Genomic DNA, 18,122 nt, shown 5'->3' with positions numbered 1-18,122 from the left:
TAAGAGCTCTAGTCAAATCAGAAGCTTGTTGGCATGTTCTATGTGCTTGGAGAAAAGTCAGAAAACAACCTATTGCTGGTCTGGATCTCTTTCACCATTAAAGATAGGGAGAACTTTAAAATTTTAAATTAGAATATTAGTCGAATCAAGTGAGTAAACGTTTTTTGTTTTTTTGCTTTAATGGTGTGTCATAATTAGCACTCGAGTGCTTCTGTATTTGGTGAAATGATGAATGTCATTGGTGATAACTGTGGAGGGACAATAATATGCATTCAGATAAAGCAAAAGTACAAAGTTTCTGGTCCCCATAGGGAGTACAGACCTTTTTATTTTTTCATTTATTTATTTTTTAAAATATCCACACCTTTGCATATGGATGATCCCAGGGGGCGATGATTGAATCTGACCCACAACTGCACCAACGGTGGATTCTTTAACCCACCTTGCCAGACCAGAGATCAAACCCACTTCACAGCAGCTACCCAAGCCACTGCAGTGGTAAGGCTGGATCCCTAAGCTGCTGCACCACAGGTGAACTCCTTAAATCAATTTAAACACATAGCCTGAGGTTGGGGAATGATGTAGGTCAAGATGTAAGGGTTCGAGGATATATATGGGCCACAGTAGATGAATCATGAATTAGGCAATGTTCAGATCTATTTCTGCTCCATTAGCCTTCCCTGTTTTTGGTTTGGTTATGAAGCCAAGTCCAGGTTTGGGTAAGAATGTCCACAAATGGAAGTTATCCTGTGCCAATAACAGGTGCCTAATCTGTCAAAGAGAAACTAACATCTCTAGCCATGGTTGTTGCTCACCAATTTGCCTGCCGAGTAGCCATGGACTTGGTATATCTTGGACAAAGGACACACGGGGTCAGAATGGATATCACCAGTGGGTGACTGAATTGAGGTACCCATATCCCAGATATATCTAGTGTATCAAAACTATTCAGTGCCTCATGTATCTCAGGCATAATTAATGTCCAGGTGTATCAAGTATAACTAGTGCCTCAAGAATAGCACATATTTCTTGGTCTTTTATTTATGTAATTAGTTTTGCTAAAACTCGATCTCTTTCCATGGGTGCTGAATAGAAACAGCACCGGAGACAGAGTTTTGAGTGAAGGAGAAAAAATAGCTTTCATGGTTTTGCCAGGAAATGAGGCCATGGCGGGCTAATGCCTTAAAAACTGTGCCCCCCTTTGGGGAAAAATTGAAGGGAGTTTTATATTCTAAAGGGAGAAAAAAAGGGTTTCAGAAAAGAATCAGGATTGGGATAAACATGCATTCTTCTTTCTTTGGGGGAAGCTTTATAACCGAAGCTGGCCTCCAGGAGATCTTGCTATGATCCTGGTGGTGATCTGGGTTATTGCCTAGAATAACAGTACTTGTGAAAAAGGGCATATTGATCAGAGTTTAGAACAAACTAGGAAAGTTCCTGAAATATGTAATGTGCTCATCTTTAGCCCACAGGCAATTGTGCTCAGGATGCCTAATCTTTACCTTAAAGGTGATTGTGTTTAGGGTGCAATCAAACAAGAAAGGACAAGAAAGGGCTCCAAGTGTTCCATTTTTTTAATTTTAATTTTTTTTATTTTTTATTTACTTATTTTTTGTCTTTTTGCCATTTCTTGGGCCACTCCCGTGGCATATGGAGGTTCCCAGGCTAGGGGTCTAATCGGAGCTGTAGCCACCGGCCTACGCCAGAGCCACAGCAACGCGGGATCCGAGCCGCGTCTGCGACCTACACCACAGCTCACGGCAACGCTGGACCGGATGTTACCTTTTTTTTATTTTTGCTTTTTAGGGCCACACCTGCAGCATATGGAGGTTCCCAGGCTAGGGGGTCTAATCAGAGCTACAGCTGCCGGCCTACACCTCAGGGCAATGGCTGGCTCCTTAACCCACTGAGCGAGGTCAGGGACTCAAACCTGCAACCTCATGGTTCCTAGTTGGATTTGTGCCATGACGGAAACTCCTGGGGTTTTTTTGTTTTTTTGTTTTTTTTTAACTTTCTCACTAGCTATATAGTACTTAATGCATCTTATGAGTTAAATCTATCACATTTGTTTCTCCGCAGTACATTTAAATCTCTGCAAATAGTATAAGAAATATAAATTTCAAAATGTTTAAGAAGCTAAAATCAAGAACTTAATCAACTATGATCAGACCCTTAGGAATTTTATGAGAGTATTTAAAATTTTATCTTTTGTTCAACTTGATCTATTTTAATGACATACTTGTGAAAATGCAGAAAGTCCTACTTGTTTTGAGGAGTGATTAGCCCTAAGCCTATGTCAATAACTACATTTTTTTTTGTTGTCGTTCTCTCTTTTTAGGGCCACACTCGCAGCATATGGAGGTTCCCAGGCTAGGGGTCCAATCAGAGCTGTAGCTGCCGGCCTATGCCAGGGCCACAGCAAGCAGGATTCGAGCCCTGTCTGCGACCTACGCCACAGCTCACAGCAATGCCGAATCCTTAACCCTCTGAGCAAGGCCAGGGATAGAACCTGCATCCTCATGGATACCAGTCAGGTTCTTTAACTACTGAGCCATGCTGGGAACTCCACATTCTTACGTTCTTATGAAATTTCATAAAGCAGTTTTAAAATAAAATCCAAATCCAATCACTCTTCTGTATTGTTTTGTAGACAGGGCAAATCTATATATTTTCTTTTTAAAAATTTTGCTTTTTAGGGCTGCACTCTGTGGCATATGAGAGTTCCCAGGCTAGGGGTTGAGTGGGAGATATAGCTGCCGGCCTCCAACACAACAACAGAAATGGGGAATCCCAGCCGCATCTGCAAGTCGGGTTCGTTTCTACTGTGCCACAACTGGGAACTCAAATCTATGTATTTTCTATAGTCATTAAGTATTCCTGACAATTTACCTAAAGTGGTTTTTTCGGTTTTGTTTTGTCTTTTGTCTTTAAAGGGCCTCGGCACATGGAGGTTCACCAGGCTATGGGGGTCTAATCAGAGCTGTAGCCGCCAGCCACAACGTGGGATCCAAGCCATTTCTGCGACCTACACCACAGCTGACGGCAATGTCGGATCCTTAACCCACTGAGCGAGGTCAGGGATCCAACCCTCAACCTCATTGTTCCTAGTCGGATTCGTTTCTGCTGTGCCACAACGGGAAGGCCTAAAGTTCTTTTAATTGAATATTTTCCTAACTTTTGAGGAATCAGTTTGAAACAGAGTAACTGAAAGTCTAAGAATGATTTAGTAAAGGACTTTTAGCTCCTATCAAATGAATTCATTCAGTCCCAAGTCGTTATTCTTGCTTTATTGATCTTGGGTTAAGCAGCCTGCTTCTAGCATGGCTTGGAAAATCTTATCAGTTCGAGTTGTGGCTCAGCAGGTTAGGAACCAGACTAGTATTCATGAGGATTCAGAATGCAGGCCAGATCCCTGGACTTGCTCAGTGGGTTGAGTATCCCGCATTGCCATGAGCTGTGGTGTGAGGTCGCAGCTGCATCTCCGATTCAACCCCCTAGCCTGGGAACTTCCATATGCACAGGTGTGGCCCTAAAAAGCTAAATAAATAAATCTTAAATCAATCAGTCCTGTGGTAGAGTGTTACAGTATCAGGTATTTAGATGCTTCTTCTGGAAAACTCAATTTTAGATCTGTTGTTTGTGGCGAGGGCCTTTAGAATTAATGTGTAGAAAACTAGTAACCATCTGCTGATGACAAGATGTCTGGGCAATATATTATAGTTTACCCAACAAAAAGTTTAACACATCAGTAATATTTTGCCTGGTTAACTTAAGATGTGGTTTCCTTTTGTTCTTTTTCAAATATTGCCCCAAACATAACAATTTTCATGACTGTATATGCTTAATAGCAAAAATGAGAAAAACGTCAACTCACACAGAGTAAGGGATAAGTTGTTTTGGCACCTAAACTTGAAGAAGTATACAACTCATAGCTGAGAGTTATCAACAATACTAAGCAAGAAATAAAACTCAAAAGGACAAACCAGCATTGCAGCTCCTCAGATGAAAAGGTGGGGGGCCCTGAAAAGGGCCTTTGTGCAGAGAAAGGAGGCCGCGAGCACTCAGCCGCCGAAGCCGTAGAGGGTGCGCCCTTGGCGCTTGAGCGCGTAGACCACGTCCATGGCGGTGACGGTCTTGCGCTTGGCGTGCTCGGTGTAGGTGACGGCGTCCCGGATCACGTTCTCCAGGAACACCTTCAGCACCCCGCGGGTCTCCTCGTAGATGAGGCCGGAGATGCGCTTGACGCCGCCGCGCCGGGCCAGGCGCCGGATGGCCGGCTTGGTGATGCCCTGGATGTTGTCCCGCAGCACCTTGCGGTGGCGCTTGGCGCCCCCTTTGCCCAGGCCCTTCCCGCCTTTGCCGCGACCAGACATTTCAAAATATCACAAAAACAGCAGCTAGTGGTCCCTAGTCGGCCCTGATGCCGGCCTTTATACGGCCGTTGGCGGACCGAACTGAGAACCTGGAGAAAGAAGGCGGGAAATACCTCCCTAAGTGGGAGGGGAAGCTGGTAAAGGGGGAAAAAAAAAAAAAAAAAAAAGTCTTTGGTTCCTTTACACTGTGTCTCACTGTAGCAACTATTTTGTTACCTTTTTAAAAGTTTTTAACAATTGCTTTTGAATGCGAATGCAAACATTAATGTGGGAAATACAGAATAGAACAAGCAATACAGCAACAACCGAGAACACAACAGTGGGAGAAAAAATTATGTATATATGTATGTATAACTGGGTCCCCATGCTGTACAGTGGGGGAAAAAATGTAATAAAAAATGTTTATCATCTCAGACTTTAAAAAAAAAAAGGCAACAACCTGTTATCCCACTACACAGAGATCACTACTGCTACTTTGTACTTTATTGAACAGATAAAAATACTTCTTTTCAAAGAAAATGTATGCAATACTGCATATGGCGTTTTAAAACCTCTTTACACTAGTTATAATTAAACAGATTTCCCTTAAGGTTTTTATTTTAAAAAATCCCTTGTATTTAAAGTGATTAACATCTGCTTGTTATTCCTTCCGGTGAATATTATACAGGACAGTTTTAAACAATTGCCCAGCAATTCCTTAGCCAATTTTTTTTTTAAATTCTCTTCTCTAGGATGAGGTGTCACTTTTAAATCCTTGAACTATAACTAAAATTCTATTCTGCTCTATACATTGTGGTTTTTAAAGTCTGTTACATTCAGAATCAGTTTTGGGGTAGATGATTTTGTCTTCAGTTGATCAAATGGTCACCCAGCAAGGTTGCTTTATCTCCTAATGATAAAGGACCACTTTATTGCAATTGATTTCTGTAGTGTACTAAGAAGCATTACACTTTTTACTGTTTCCATTAAAATGTTTTAAACATTGTCACTTCTTTCAAGAAAAAAATAAAACCTCTGGGTTTTTCAGAGGCAACAGGCTTTCCTGCCTACATAGAGTAGATACATTTCAAAGCGAGCTAGAGGTGGAGATTTTCCAACTTCACTCAGCCTAGCAAGAGAAAAGACAAGTTTATTTTTGAAACATTTCTAATAAGCCACTGAAAGCTGTCTAATCTTTTTCACAATTCTTATCTTTTTAAAATTTCAGATGGGAGTTAGTGCACAAGGGTGTTGCAAATTTCAAGATGGAAATAGGTGAGAAACCAGAAAAAGGAATAATCAAAACTGTGCTTCCACATGACCTTAAAATAACTTCAACTTCCAAAAATGACATTTTGAGATTTTAAAGATGCACGAGGTTGTGGGCCTGTCCTTGGGGATCGATACACACTAGGCTATTAATTCTGCGACACCGTCAACTCAGACCTGTGACTTCAGAATCTTAGGCAGTAAGTAGCTAAATATTAGATAGGACTTATGAGACCAGATGAAAGACACCTCAGTAACTACTGTGATGCGCACCAGCCTGCTGGCAGTGCAGAGACCTTTTCAAATACCACTTCAACCCAGAGGCATTATTTGGGTGAATAGTCTTACTACGAAATCTGTAATAAAAAAAGAAAAAAAAACTGCAAACATATAAGCATTTATAATACTTTAACCAAAAAGACAGCCATTTGTAAATAAATAGACCTAACAGCGCACGAGCTCTTTCCAGGAAACGGTATAGGTGGCTCTGAAAAGAGCCTTTGGGTGTTAAGAAGTCTGATCCACAGACACAGGAACTCACTTGGAGCTGGTGTACTTGGTGACAGCCTTGGTGCCCTCGGACACGGCGTGCTTGGCCAGCTCCCCGGGCAGCAGCAGCCGCACGGCCGTCTGGATCTCCCGGGACGTGATGGTCGAACGCTTGTTGTAATGCGCCAGCCGCGAGGCCTCGCCGGCAATGCGCTCAAAGATGTCGTTGACAAACGAGTTCATAATCCCCATGGCTTTGGACGAGATGCCGGTGTCGGGGTGGACCTGCTTCAGCACCTTGTACACGTACACCGAGTAGCTCTCCTTGCGGCTGCGCTTGCGCTTCTTGCCGTCCTTCTTCTGCGCCTTGGTCACCGCTTTCTTAGAGCCCTTTTTGGGGGCAGGAGCGGACTTAGCTGGTTCAGGCATGCTGAGAATAAACGTTCAAAAGAAAATGAACAAGAGTAGGTCAGAGAGGCTCCTCTTTAAATACTATGGTTTATGCAAATGAGGTGTAAACCAGCTTTCTGTCTAATGGTGGTTACTTGACCGTGACGTCACTGATAGGTTTAGCCCAATCAAGACACGCAACCTACCTAGTCGTGTATCTATTGGTCAAAACGAAAGTCAAACGTTAGCCAATCGTACAGTTTCCTTTTCGCGCCCAGCAGGGGCTATAAACGGTACTTTCTGTACGTTTCCCTCAGTCATCCTTGGTGGTGGGTCCATTTCTAAGCAATGTCTGGACGAGGCAAGCAGGGCGGCAAAGCCCGCGCAAAGGCCAAGACCCGCTCCTCGCGGGCCGGGCTTCAGTTCCCGGTGGGCCGAGTGCACCGCCTGCTCCGCAAAGGCAATTATGCTGAGCGGGTTGGCGCCGGCGCGCCCGTGTACCTGGCGGCGGTGCTGGAGTACCTGACCGCCGAGATCCTGGAGCTGGCTGGGAACGCGGCCCGCGATAACAAGAAGACGCGCATCATTCCGCGCCACTTGCAGCTTGCCATCCGTAATGATGAAGAGCTCAACAAGCTACTGGGCAAAGTCACCATCGCTCAGGGCGGCGTCCTGCCCAACATTCAGGCTGTGCTGCTGCCAAAGAAGACTGAGAGTCACCACAAGCCCAAGGGCAAATAGAGATCTGGTGTCTTTTGCAACTCAGACCTTCCCAAACCAAAAGGCTCTTTTCAGAGCCACCTACCTTATCAACAAAAAGAGCTGTACTTTTACAGTCGCATTTTCTCTAGTAGTAAAACTTAGACGAGGTTTTTTTTTCACCAGTACATGACCTGCTTTCCTAAATGTAAAACAGCACTTTCTTAATTTGAACTGCGAGTAGGGCAAATATTGCTGCATCCCTGTGGTTCCCCTACAGAGAGGCAAATGTTCTGAGACAAAAATTCAGCACCCTGTAACTTTGATCTACCATCCTTTATCCCCTAACTCCATTGAATCTTAACCTTCACCCTCCTAAATGGGAATGCGGTAGTAATCCAAACCGGTTAAATTTTTTGTTTCAAATAACAAGAGTATATGTTTCATAGTGAACTTTTGTGTGAATGGTGAAGTAAAGACACTACGGAAACTACATTAGAAAGACGGTGCGCCTTAACAAATAGGAAATGTGGATACTGTAAATTATGGTATCAAGTTCTTAGCCCTAGTGCTGTCACTGATTTTGTTTTATTTTTTTAACCCCCTTCTCCATCACTCTCCTCTCCAATCACCAAGTTATCCTAGCTGGAGAGGGCCTTCCATTTTTCATCAGTCAATGCGTACTTTTCCTTCTGAAAAATTTTAATGAAAATAAGCTTTTACGGCAATCTTAGTCTGTTGGACTGTTTTGAGTTTTCAGAAATATTTAAATTTCCTATATTTAAGACTCAACTACAGTCACATGTAAATAATACTCCTTGGAATAAAAGTGACCACGGCAACCACAGAAGGAGATATTACCTTTCTTCCCTTTTCTAACTTGTTTATTTTATATGGGAAGGTCCAAATCTAATTATTCAATTTTTCCTCTTTAAAAACCATATGCATTTTGAGTTTGCAAATGTTAACTATATCATAACTAGAGCTGTAATGTAAATTGTACAGCTCCCAAGAAAGGCCTACAAGTTCTTTAAGTTCTTTTTTTTTTTTTTTTGTCTTTTTAGGGCCGCACACGCGGCACATGGAGGTTCCCAGGCCAGGGGTCTAATAGGAGCTATGGCTGCCGGCCACAGCCACAGCCACAGCAATGGCAGAACTGAGCCACATCTGTGACTTAGAGCTCATGGCAATGCCGGATCGTTAACCCACTGAGCGAGGCCAGGGATCGAACCTGCAACCTCATGGTTCCTGGTCGGATTCGTTCCTCTATGCCACGATGGGAACTCCAAGTTCTTTCAATTTATAAGAATAAAATATGGGAGTTCCCCTCATGGCGCAGTGGTTAACGAATCCAAGTAGGAACCATGAGGTTGAGGGTTCGGTCCCTGCCCTTGCTCAGTGGGTTAACGATCCGGCGTTGCCGTGAGCTGGGGTGTAGGTTGCAGACGCGGCTCGGATCCCGCGTTGCTGTGGCTCTGGCGTAGGCCGGTGGCTACAGCTCCGTATTCGACCCCTAGCCTGGGAACCTCCATATGCCGTGGGAGCGAAAAAAAAAGAATAAAATATGCAGTTACTCTTATGTCCATGATGCAATTACTAACACTTGCTTCGTTGCATTACTTCTATTCCCCACAAGAACCACCATATTGTTAAATTCATGCCTGCCTTAATTATTGGTGTGTGTATGGTGGGGGGCGGGGAAGGGGGTTGTTTACTTTTGTATTTTGCGTTGGATGGAAACTGCACTGACAATGTTGGATCTTTGACCCACTGCACCACCAGGGAACTCCTCCTGATGTGGTTTTGGTTGATCAAATCAGAGCTTATAATCAAATAGTTGACAAATGAATGTAAATTTTTAACTAAAAATGTTCAAATGTGTTATATCATTGTTTCTAACTCCACATGTTGACTAAGTTTTTTTAAATAATTGACTATTCCAATTTCATTGGATAAAGCACTTGCTATTCCTCTTTACTATCCAAGTAAAACTTGGATTTTAAAATGGAGAACCCGGTACAAACCTGGCTAGCGTGAATAGTATCCATGTGGACGCAGGTTTGATCCCTGGCCTGGTTCAGAAGGTCAAGGACCCAGCACTGCTGTGAGCTATGCTGTTAGAGGTGCTCGTATTTGCGTTGTGGTGGCAGTGGCGAGGGCTGGCAGCTGTATCTCAAATTCAACCTCTAACCTCAGAACTTACTTATGCTGCAGGTGTGGCCCTAAAAAGCCAAGCTAAAACAAAATAAAAATTGAGATTTAAAAACTTCCTAAAAATCTTGCCAAGATAATTTAGATGTTTCTAATTTAAATTGAATCCTGAAGAACTTTCTAGAACTCCGCAGTTTATACTGTAAGTTGTTTTCCTAAGAACTAAAGTTCAATTTTAGTGGCAGAAGATTTATGAAAGTTTTTTCTTCTCTTTTTAATGGCCATTATGGAGTTTCCAGGGCAGAAATCTAATCCAAGCCACAGTTGCAACCTACACCACAGCTGTGGCAAGCCCAGATTCTTACTTCACTGCACCATTGTGGGAACTCAAAAGTATTGTTTAAACTTTATTTCTGGAGTTAATTGACTTCCCGTTAATTTTTCCCTCTGCAAAATAAGTCCTGCAGCTTCTGCGTTGGAAAGTTTCTTGTGAGTTATCTTTCTCTCCTGGGCTCATAGAGGGAAATATTCTTACAAATGGAGATTTCTCATATGAATGTACACTTCCATTAAAAAGGAATAAATTATAATATGATTTTAGAGATTCTGTTGTGTCTCCTATTTCTCAAAAATAATCAGCTCAAAATGATTCTTATGCTAAATAGAGATATTTGGGGGTGGTATATTACGCTACCCTTCATTTAAAATGTCAGTATAGTATAGTATAGTATAGTATAGTATACCCAAGTATAGAGAAGTAAATTTGTATTAAATGGAAAGTTGGTTCATTAAAAAAAACAAAAAACAAAACAAAACAAAAAAAACTGGCTGCTAGGGAGTTAGTTAAAACTGTATCAAGAATTCATAAGAATAACAAGCAAACGTTAAAAATATTTTTCTCTTTATATAAGGGAAATTGAGGACGTTCCAATTGCCGTTCAGCGCGTTATAACCCGACTAGTATCCATGGGGATTCGGGTTCAATCCCTGACATAGCTCAGTGGGTTAAGGATCTGGCATTGGCCTGGCTCGGATCTGGTATTACTGTGGCTGTGGCTGTGGCTCAGGCTCTGGCCAACAGCGGCAGCTCTGATCTGGTCCCTAGCCTGGGAACCTACCACATGACTTGTGTGGTCCTAAAAGCAAAAAAAAAGGGGGGGGGGGGAATTAAAATGTAATCATTGCAAAGACATTCCGAAATGCCACTTAATGCATTGTCTAAATTTTCTTTGAAAGGATGTGTGCTTTTATCTATTCACCAAAATACTAAGCTCTCTCTGTGGTGGGATAACGCGTTATTTTATTGCTCTCCTTTTTTACACTTCCCACGTTAACATTTTGCTTTCGCATTCAAAAACAGTTGTTAAAAATTTAAAACACGCTAACAAAATAGTTCACTGTTGCGTGAAACAGTGCAAAGGAACCAGGTAGGCTTTTCTTTTTTTTTTTTGGTCAGATTTCCCCTCCCCCTTACGGCCGGACTTCCCGCCTTCTTTCTCCAGGTTCTCAGTTCGGTCCGCCAACGGCCGTATAAAGGCCGGCATCCCGGCAGAAGCGAGCGTTGCTGAGTTCTGGCTTAGTCGTCATGTCTGGTCGCGGCAAAGGCGGGAAAGGCCTGGGCAAAGGGGGCGCCAAGCGCCACCGCAAAGTGCTGCGGGACAACATCCAGGGCATCACCAAGCCGGCCATCCGGCGCCTGGCCCGGCGCGGCGGCGTCAAGCGCATCTCCGGCCTCATCTACGAGGAGACCCGCGGGGTGCTGAAGGTGTTCCTGGAGAACGTGATCCGGGACGCCGTCACCTACACCGAGCACGCCAAGCGCAAGACCGTCACCGCCATGGACGTGGTCTACGCGCTCAAGCGCCAGGGCCGCACCCTCTACGGCTTCGGCGGCTGAGTGCTCGCGGCCTCCTTTCTCTGCACAAAGGCCCTTTTCAGGGCCCCCCACCTTTTCATCTGAGGAGCTGCAATGCTGGTTTGACTTATTGATACTCTGCCTTTGAGGTTTATGCTCGTCTAACATTACCTGTTAGAGAGATAGTTTGTCTCTTTGCCTGTGAGTTGACATCGTGGGCTTGCAGACATGACCTGGTCACCCAAATGCAAGGAGGGAAGTACACCTGGAGCCTCTCTAGTGTAACATTGGGCAACCATGAGACTGAATTTACATCTTAAACTTAAGGACATTTGACTTCCCCATGTTCACTCTGCTCAAGAAGCAAACTCATGGCTGTGAAACAGGCTTTTAAAAACCTGATCAAAAACTTAAAAGGCTAAGTAGTAATATCCCACATTCAACTCAATTAAAAGGAAAACGGCCTCATTACAGAAGAGGTTTTTATGACCAGAAAATAGTGGGTAAAGGAGAACTCAAAATATCTTTGCCGGACTGAAAAGTCATTAGACAAACTAGAAAGTCTAGACTTAGAGGAAGTCTTAGTATTCCCTCAGATCTCAGCTATAGAAAAAAATCCAAAGGTGAAACTGGCTGATGCAGAGAAACACTAAAGAGCCGTTGATCACATGCACCAATAGAAAACAAGGGAGATACACACACACACACACACACACACGTATTTTATAGCTGAAGTTAAAAACTTTCAAAACACACTTTCCTCATCAATAGCTAAACTTTGTATGGTCAAATGCTTTATATGCATCTAGCCAGTCTCCCAACTCAGGAGTGTTCTTTGAGGACCCTGGCCCCATCTCTTTGAAAAAGTTTAGGAAAATAATATTATTTCCCTTTAGCAGGTTGCCTGTGATGCACATCACATTCTAACTTAGGCTTAGTCAATGATAAAACTTATGTTTCTACTCCCTTTGTGGAGAGGTTTTCAGAATTGGGAGATTTTGCTTTTAATTATATTTCCCCAACATTTCTGAGGTCTATTTTCTGTTTGTGACTGCCCATTGATTTCTTGAATAATTTTGACAAAAGTCTCTGGGTTCTTAAAAAAAAAAAAATCCCTAAGTATTCTGTGCATAATTTACATGCCATTTTATACCTAATATTATAGTCAAGGGCAAGTAGTGGGGCCGATTACAGCCACTTGCATAAGTTTAAACTAAATTATCTTTTCAGAACCACGTAAAGATTTCTGAGAACTGAGCACTAAGTTTTAAAGTTTCTTACACCCTGGTTCATGCTAAAAAAAAAAAAAAAATTAACCAACCATAAACATTGTTAGGAAAAGGCATCCATGCTGTGCTAAATTGTGTGAAAGTGAACTGATTTTGCTCCACCAAATATTAGCTCACTAAAGGGGTTATGTAAACTGAATCACTCTTCAAAATTTCTACCCTTGCCTACTTTACCTATCATCATGAGCCCCTGTTAAGTACAAAGTTCGTGTGGCAGATTTGCCCTTTGTGGCAGATTTAAAATATTTTGGGGAGTTCCCTTTGTGGCTCAGCAGTAGTAGTGAACCCAACTAGTATCCAAGAGGATGTGGATTTAATCCTTGGCCTCCATCAGTGGGTTAAGTATCCAGTGTTGCCCTGAGCTGTGGTGCAAGTTGCAGATGCAGCTTGGATCCTGTTTGGCTGTGGTATAGGCCAGCAGCTGCAGCTCCAATTTAACCCCTAGCCTGGGAATTTCCATATACTGAATGTGTGGCCCTAAATAAATAAAACATTTCTGTTTTCTGGGTCCTGGTAATTAAGAGACCTCCTGAGTATTCTGGGATGAAACCAATCCTGTATCCTAGGCCAAAAGCCAATTTTGGAACCTTTAGATGTCTGAGAAAGATGACCTAATTTCACATCAGTGTACATTATGTTTTATATGCTGATAAAGGAAATTTTCAATATTTGTGCCTTTTATTGGAAAAGTTAACTGAGGTGACTGGTAACTATATTCATTGGTATATTACTGTGTTATCAAGTATTCCCCAAGCTCTCGTTCACCCATCCACACAAATCGATGTCTATGTAAGACGATGATCATTTGTTTCAGGATAACACTAAATTCTGCTTTTAAGATGCGACTTTCTTCGTCTTTTTATTGTGTTAAAGATCTTGTTGGAGTTGCCCTAGTGGCGAAGCCGAAGCGAATCTGACGCAGGATCTATCCCTGGCCTTGCTCAGTGGGTTAAGTATCCAGCGGGAGCTGTGGTGTAAGTCGCAGACGTGGCTCGGATCCCAGTATTGCTGTGGCTGTGGTGTAGGCCGGCTGCTGTAGCTCGGAATCTATCCCTAGCCTGGGAATTTCCATATGCTGCGGGGGCGGCCCTGAAAAGCAAAAAAATAAAAAATTTAAAAATTTGAAAAAATCTTGTTGATGTACTGATGGAATTAGATCTCTTTTCCATACTTAAAAATAATAATAAATTAAATTAAAACTTGCCTTGGTAACTTCTAGGCCCTCTAGGGAGTTGGGAGGGTTAGATGTATCTGATGACAGTCAAGGAGCCTATCCTACGATTGTCAGTTGCTAAGAAACTATTGGATGTAGATGCAAATTCATGGGGTGATGTAGCTTATACACATAAACATAGCTTACTGGTGGGGAATTAAATTCTTTAAAAACAAAGGAATTACATTCCTAAAGTAGAAAATTAAATTATGCAGCAATGGAGTTGTATATTAACTGACAATGAAAAAATTTCGTGTGAAGATGCGTTTCCCTATAAAATTATTAGCCCTTGAAATCCTCACATGCAAATAAGGTTGTTCTTGATGAAATTTTTTTTAAGTTCTTAAAATTGAAGTATTGGAAGGAAAGAAGTTGAGGGGTGATTAGAACCGCTTTGTCTAAACAAAATACTGTTAAAAGTAAATTCCGTTTTTATTCTGTTCTAATGTCTTTGCTAAAAAAATTTATATTTCCTATGGTGTAGCTTGTATTTATTTCTACTGGAAATCGCCGTTACAGAGCAAACAGCTTCATAGGAAAATGAAATAAAATTATCGAGGTCATAGATGATTGAGACAATTAGAGGATATGGGAAACAACAAATAAAAATTTCGAGTGCTATTCAGTCCCGTTACCGGTTGGGTACTTCTGGTCTCCTTTTGTCCAATCACCTTCTGATACTCACTATAAATGCATGGCTAGGTTTTTCGCTCCTAAGCCTGCTGAACCTTCCGGGCATGGCTCGTACCAAGCAGACCGCTCGCAAGTCCACCGGCGGCAAGGCGCCGCGCAAGCAGCTGGCCACCAAGGCGGCCCGCAAGAGCGCGCCCGCCACCGGCGGCGTGAAGAAGCCGCACCGCTACCGGCCCGGCACGGTGGCCCTGCGCGAGATCCGGCGCTACCAGAAGTCCACGGAGCTGCTGATCCGCAAGCTGCCGTTCCAGCGGCTGGTGCGCGAGATCGCGCAGGACTTCAAGACGGACCTGCGCTTTCAGAGCTCGGCCGTGATGGCGCTGCAGGAGGCGTGCGAGGCCTACCTGGTGGGGCTCTTCGAGGACACCAACCTGTGCGCCATCCACGCCAAGCGCGTCACCATCATGCCCAAGGACATCCAGCTGGCTCTCCGCATCCGCGGGGAGAGGCCCTGAGCCTGAAGGCCTCCCACCCACCTCTAAAGACTCTTTTCACAGCCGGCCACATGCACACTGGAAAAGGACTGTTTCCCTGATGATTTTTACTGCTACAAGTTTTACCTGTGGCTGACTTGTGTTTTAAATACCAAATCACTTTACAGTTATCCAGCAGGGGTTGGGTCTGGCAGTAAATTCCTTACAAGTGCCTTTCTTAACTGAGTTGTTTTTACAGGGTATTGCCCCAATTTATTAAGTACATTGTCTGTACTCCTTAATACAGAAAACAAAATGGCACTACATGACAAACCGGCATGTTTGTGTTCTCTGTATCTCAAATTAGACACAAGTGGGAAGACTTTCCTTATGCTCCTAATATTCCTAACGCCTTTTTTAGTTAAGATTACTGTAACCATTAAACCACCATGCTCGTTACTTCTCTGAGTGGGCTCATGAAATGTAGGACATGATTTTCACATGGAATTTAGGGTGATGCTAAGACTTTTGCCTAGTTAAAATAATTTGGATCAACACGTTCAGCAAAATAAAGTACTGTTTCTCCCAGAAATCAGCCTTACTATATAAAGGAAGACACAGGTCAGACACAGTACCCCCTCTCCCTCTAGGCCCATCTAAGGCCAATTTCTAATCAGATTGGTATTCTTGACTGTGCAATCAGTGCCTTCTGGGTTGGGGGAACTAAGAGCTGTAAAGTCAGGAAGGACCCATGACAGAGATGGCCCTTTCTGCTGGCTGCATAAGGCACCCTCTCCAGGATGTATGGAGTCAAAATACTTGTCTGAAGTAATTTTTAATTCTCATTATATGAAGATTTATTTGAGGAAATGAATAGTCCTAGTTATGTAGACATTTCTAATTATGGGGACACAAATTTCATGTCTCTAAACCCTGCATGTGCTGAACTTTGATGTTTATCCTTCTACCTAAACTCTTTTCTGGAATTTCAACATGCTTCCATTATCTCATACAAGGAACTTAGAGTTTGGCTATAGTAATGGCTCACAAAAATGAATATTCAGACACCAGGCCATTTTGGCTCATGCTCATGGATAGATGGTGATGCCAAGAAAAGAATCACTGGGAAAGCAGTGGTGATGATAGTCTGGAATATTATTTATTTATTTATTTATTTATTTATTTATTTATTTTCCTTTTTATGGTCACACCTGTGGCGAATGTAAGTTGCCAGGATCCTTAGCCCACTGAGTGAGGCCAGGGATGGAATCCACATCCTCAGAGACCTCGGTCCTTAATCCTCTGAGCTATAAAGGGAACTCTGGGACATATATTTTTAATTTCCCAGAGAACTACAAGAATTTTAGAAAGTAAATGAATATGCATGTCTGAATTTGAGATAAATCTGAGATGGGGACATCAAGATTTGGAAGTCATTAGCATACACACACACACACACACACACACACACACACACACTAGCATTAGCAATGAAGTGTCCTACAGCTCTCTCTGCCTTATTTGCCAATATTGAACTTTGTTATTTGCCTGCACTTACAAGCCATGAGTTTGGTGATGCCTATTCTCTGCTGCAGTCTCTACACTTTCCTCTACTTCCCTATTTCCTTTAATCCTCAAACGAGATGTTACCTCTCAGAATTTACCCCTCTATGCTCCCTTTATATTCCTGTGCTTATATCTCTTGCTACATTGCACCTTGTTTTGGTTTGTTTCTCCCTATTAGATTTTCTTTGGGATAAGTGGTATTTTATTAACATTGTATCTTTAACGAATGACACATGTGTCATAAGAATTTATTGAAAACAAATGCACTACTTTGTGCCTGCATTTCTTGAAATAACAAAACTGTCATCATTATTCTTAGAATGATCTTAACAGCATGCAGTACCGTCGTTGTTTCAACCAAGTTTAGAATACTCTTGACACCTCAATATTAAATCATGAGTCAGTCTAGTATCTTGCTTTTGAGCTAGTCTAACACAAATGTCATTTTGTTGACAAGGGCTGCTAAATACAAGAGGTAAGCTAATTGGAAATGCAAGTGTCACCTTTTTATGATGATATAAGTGGCTCTGAAAAGAGCCTTTTGTTTTGTTGTTTTTATGCCGGGTACTTATTTGGCTTTGTGGTGGCTCTCGGTCTTCTTGGGCAACAGCACGGCCTGGATGTTGGGCAGGACACCGCCCTGAGCGATGGTAACTTTGCCCAGCAGCTTGTTGAGTTCCTCGTCGTTGCGGATGGCCAGCTGTAGGTGGCGCGGGATGATGCGTGTCTTCTTGTTGTCACGAGCTGCGTTGCCCGCCAGCTCTAGGATTTCTGCGGTCAAGTACTCCAGCACTGCCGCCAGGTACACCGGAGCACCTGCGCCGACCCGTTCGGCATAGTTGCCTTTACGAAGCAGGCGGTGCACTCGGCCCACCGGGAACTGAAGGCCAGCCCGTGAAGAGCGGGTTTTGGCCTTGGCGCGAGCTTTACCCCCTTGCTTTCCTCGCCCAGACATAACTGGGAGACTGAACAGCAGTTGTCAAAGATGACTGAGGCTGAGGTCCCGAAACCACAGTTTATAGCCACTGCAGGGCGCGAAAAGGAAGCTGTACGATTGGCTAACGTTTCACTTTCGTTTCGACCAATGGAAACACGACTAGATAGGATGCGTTCCTTGATTGGGTAAAACAGATCTGTGAGGGCAGTGGAGAGTAACAGCCAATCGCCAGAAAGTTTGTTTCCACCTCATTTGCATAAACCCTAGCCCTTAAAGAGGCGCCTCTCTGGCCTTCGGCCCTTCATTTTACATCGAACGCCAGACCTCATCATGCCTGATCCAGCTAAGTCCGCTCCGGCCCCGAAGAAGGGCTCCAAGAAAGCCGTGACCAAGGCGCAGAAGAAGGACGGCAAGAAGCGCAAGCGCAGCCGCAAGGAGAGCTACTCGGTGTACGTGTACAAGGTGCTGAAGCAGGTCCACCCGGACACCGGCATCTCGTCCAAAGCCATGGGCATCATGAACTCGTTTGTCAACGACATCTTTGAGCGCATTGCCGGCGAGGCCTCGCGGCTGGCGCATTACAACAAGCGCTCGACCATCACGTCCCGGGAGATCCAGACGGCCGTGCGGCTGCTGCTGCCCGGGGAGCTGGCCAAGCACGCCGTGTCCGAGGGCACCAAGGCTGTCACCAAGTACACCAGCTCCAAGTAAATGTGTTTGTAGGCAGTATCAAACCCAAAGGCTCTTTTCAGAGCCACCTAACCTTTTTTAAAAAAGAGCTGTGGTGCTTTGTCTATCTCTTGGAG

General features: G+C 43.4%; 7 protein-coding genes across 7 annotated transcripts; 4 read left to right on the top strand and 3 right to left on the bottom strand.

Moving 5' to 3' along the window:
* Positions 1-4,011: 4,011 nt before the first annotated feature.
* On the bottom strand, positions 4,012-4,389 carry LOC125136225 (histone H4). The gene has a single exon (XM_047796922.1). The coding sequence runs from the start codon at positions 4,371-4,373 to the stop codon at positions 4,062-4,064; it is 312 nt and encodes a 103-aa protein (XP_047652878.1). The 5' UTR covers positions 4,374-4,389; the 3' UTR covers positions 4,012-4,061.
* A 1,708-nt stretch (positions 4,390-6,097) lies between these two features.
* Positions 6,098-6,551, bottom strand: LOC125136219 (histone H2B type 1-C/E/F/G/I). Its single transcript, XM_047796915.1, has one exon. It carries the CDS (start codon positions 6,537-6,539, stop codon positions 6,159-6,161), a length of 381 nt encoding a protein of 126 aa, XP_047652871.1. The 5' UTR covers positions 6,540-6,551; the 3' UTR covers positions 6,098-6,158.
* Positions 6,552-6,818: 267 nt separating this feature from the next.
* LOC125136207 (histone H2A type 1-like) lies at positions 6,819-7,304 on the top strand. Its single transcript, XM_047796905.1, has one exon. It carries the CDS (start codon positions 6,849-6,851, stop codon positions 7,239-7,241), a length of 393 nt encoding a protein of 130 aa, XP_047652861.1. The 5' UTR covers positions 6,819-6,848; the 3' UTR covers positions 7,242-7,304.
* A 3,617-nt stretch (positions 7,305-10,921) lies between these two features.
* LOC125136224 (histone H4) lies at positions 10,922-11,296 on the top strand. The gene has a single exon (XM_047796921.1). The coding sequence runs from the start codon at positions 10,936-10,938 to the stop codon at positions 11,245-11,247; it is 312 nt and encodes a 103-aa protein (XP_047652877.1). The 5' UTR covers positions 10,922-10,935; the 3' UTR covers positions 11,248-11,296.
* Positions 11,297-14,441: 3,145 nt separating this feature from the next.
* LOC125136202 (histone H3.1-like) lies at positions 14,442-14,911 on the top strand. The gene has a single exon (XM_047796899.1). The coding sequence runs from the start codon at positions 14,445-14,447 to the stop codon at positions 14,853-14,855; it is 411 nt and encodes a 136-aa protein (XP_047652855.1). The 5' UTR covers positions 14,442-14,444; the 3' UTR covers positions 14,856-14,911.
* Positions 14,912-16,574: 1,663 nt separating this feature from the next.
* On the bottom strand, positions 16,575-17,352 carry LOC125136211 (histone H2A type 1-H). Its single transcript, XM_047796908.1, has one exon. It carries the CDS (start codon positions 17,332-17,334, stop codon positions 16,948-16,950), a length of 387 nt encoding a protein of 128 aa, XP_047652864.1. The 5' UTR covers positions 17,335-17,352; the 3' UTR covers positions 16,575-16,947.
* A 275-nt stretch (positions 17,353-17,627) lies between these two features.
* On the top strand, positions 17,628-18,078 carry LOC125136216 (histone H2B type 1-H). The gene has a single exon (XM_047796913.1). It carries the CDS (start codon positions 17,647-17,649, stop codon positions 18,025-18,027), a length of 381 nt encoding a protein of 126 aa, XP_047652869.1. The 5' UTR covers positions 17,628-17,646; the 3' UTR covers positions 18,028-18,078.
* Positions 18,079-18,122: the final 44 nt, after the last annotated feature.

The sequence above is a fragment of the Phacochoerus africanus genome, chromosome 9 (genome assembly GCF_016906955.1).
Source record: "Phacochoerus africanus isolate WHEZ1 chromosome 9, ROS_Pafr_v1, whole genome shotgun sequence".
Lineage (NCBI taxonomy): Eukaryota > Metazoa > Chordata > Mammalia > Artiodactyla > Suidae > Phacochoerus > Phacochoerus africanus.
Note: the sequence above shows the minus strand (reverse complement) of the source record. Positions and strands in the feature narration are given on the sequence as shown.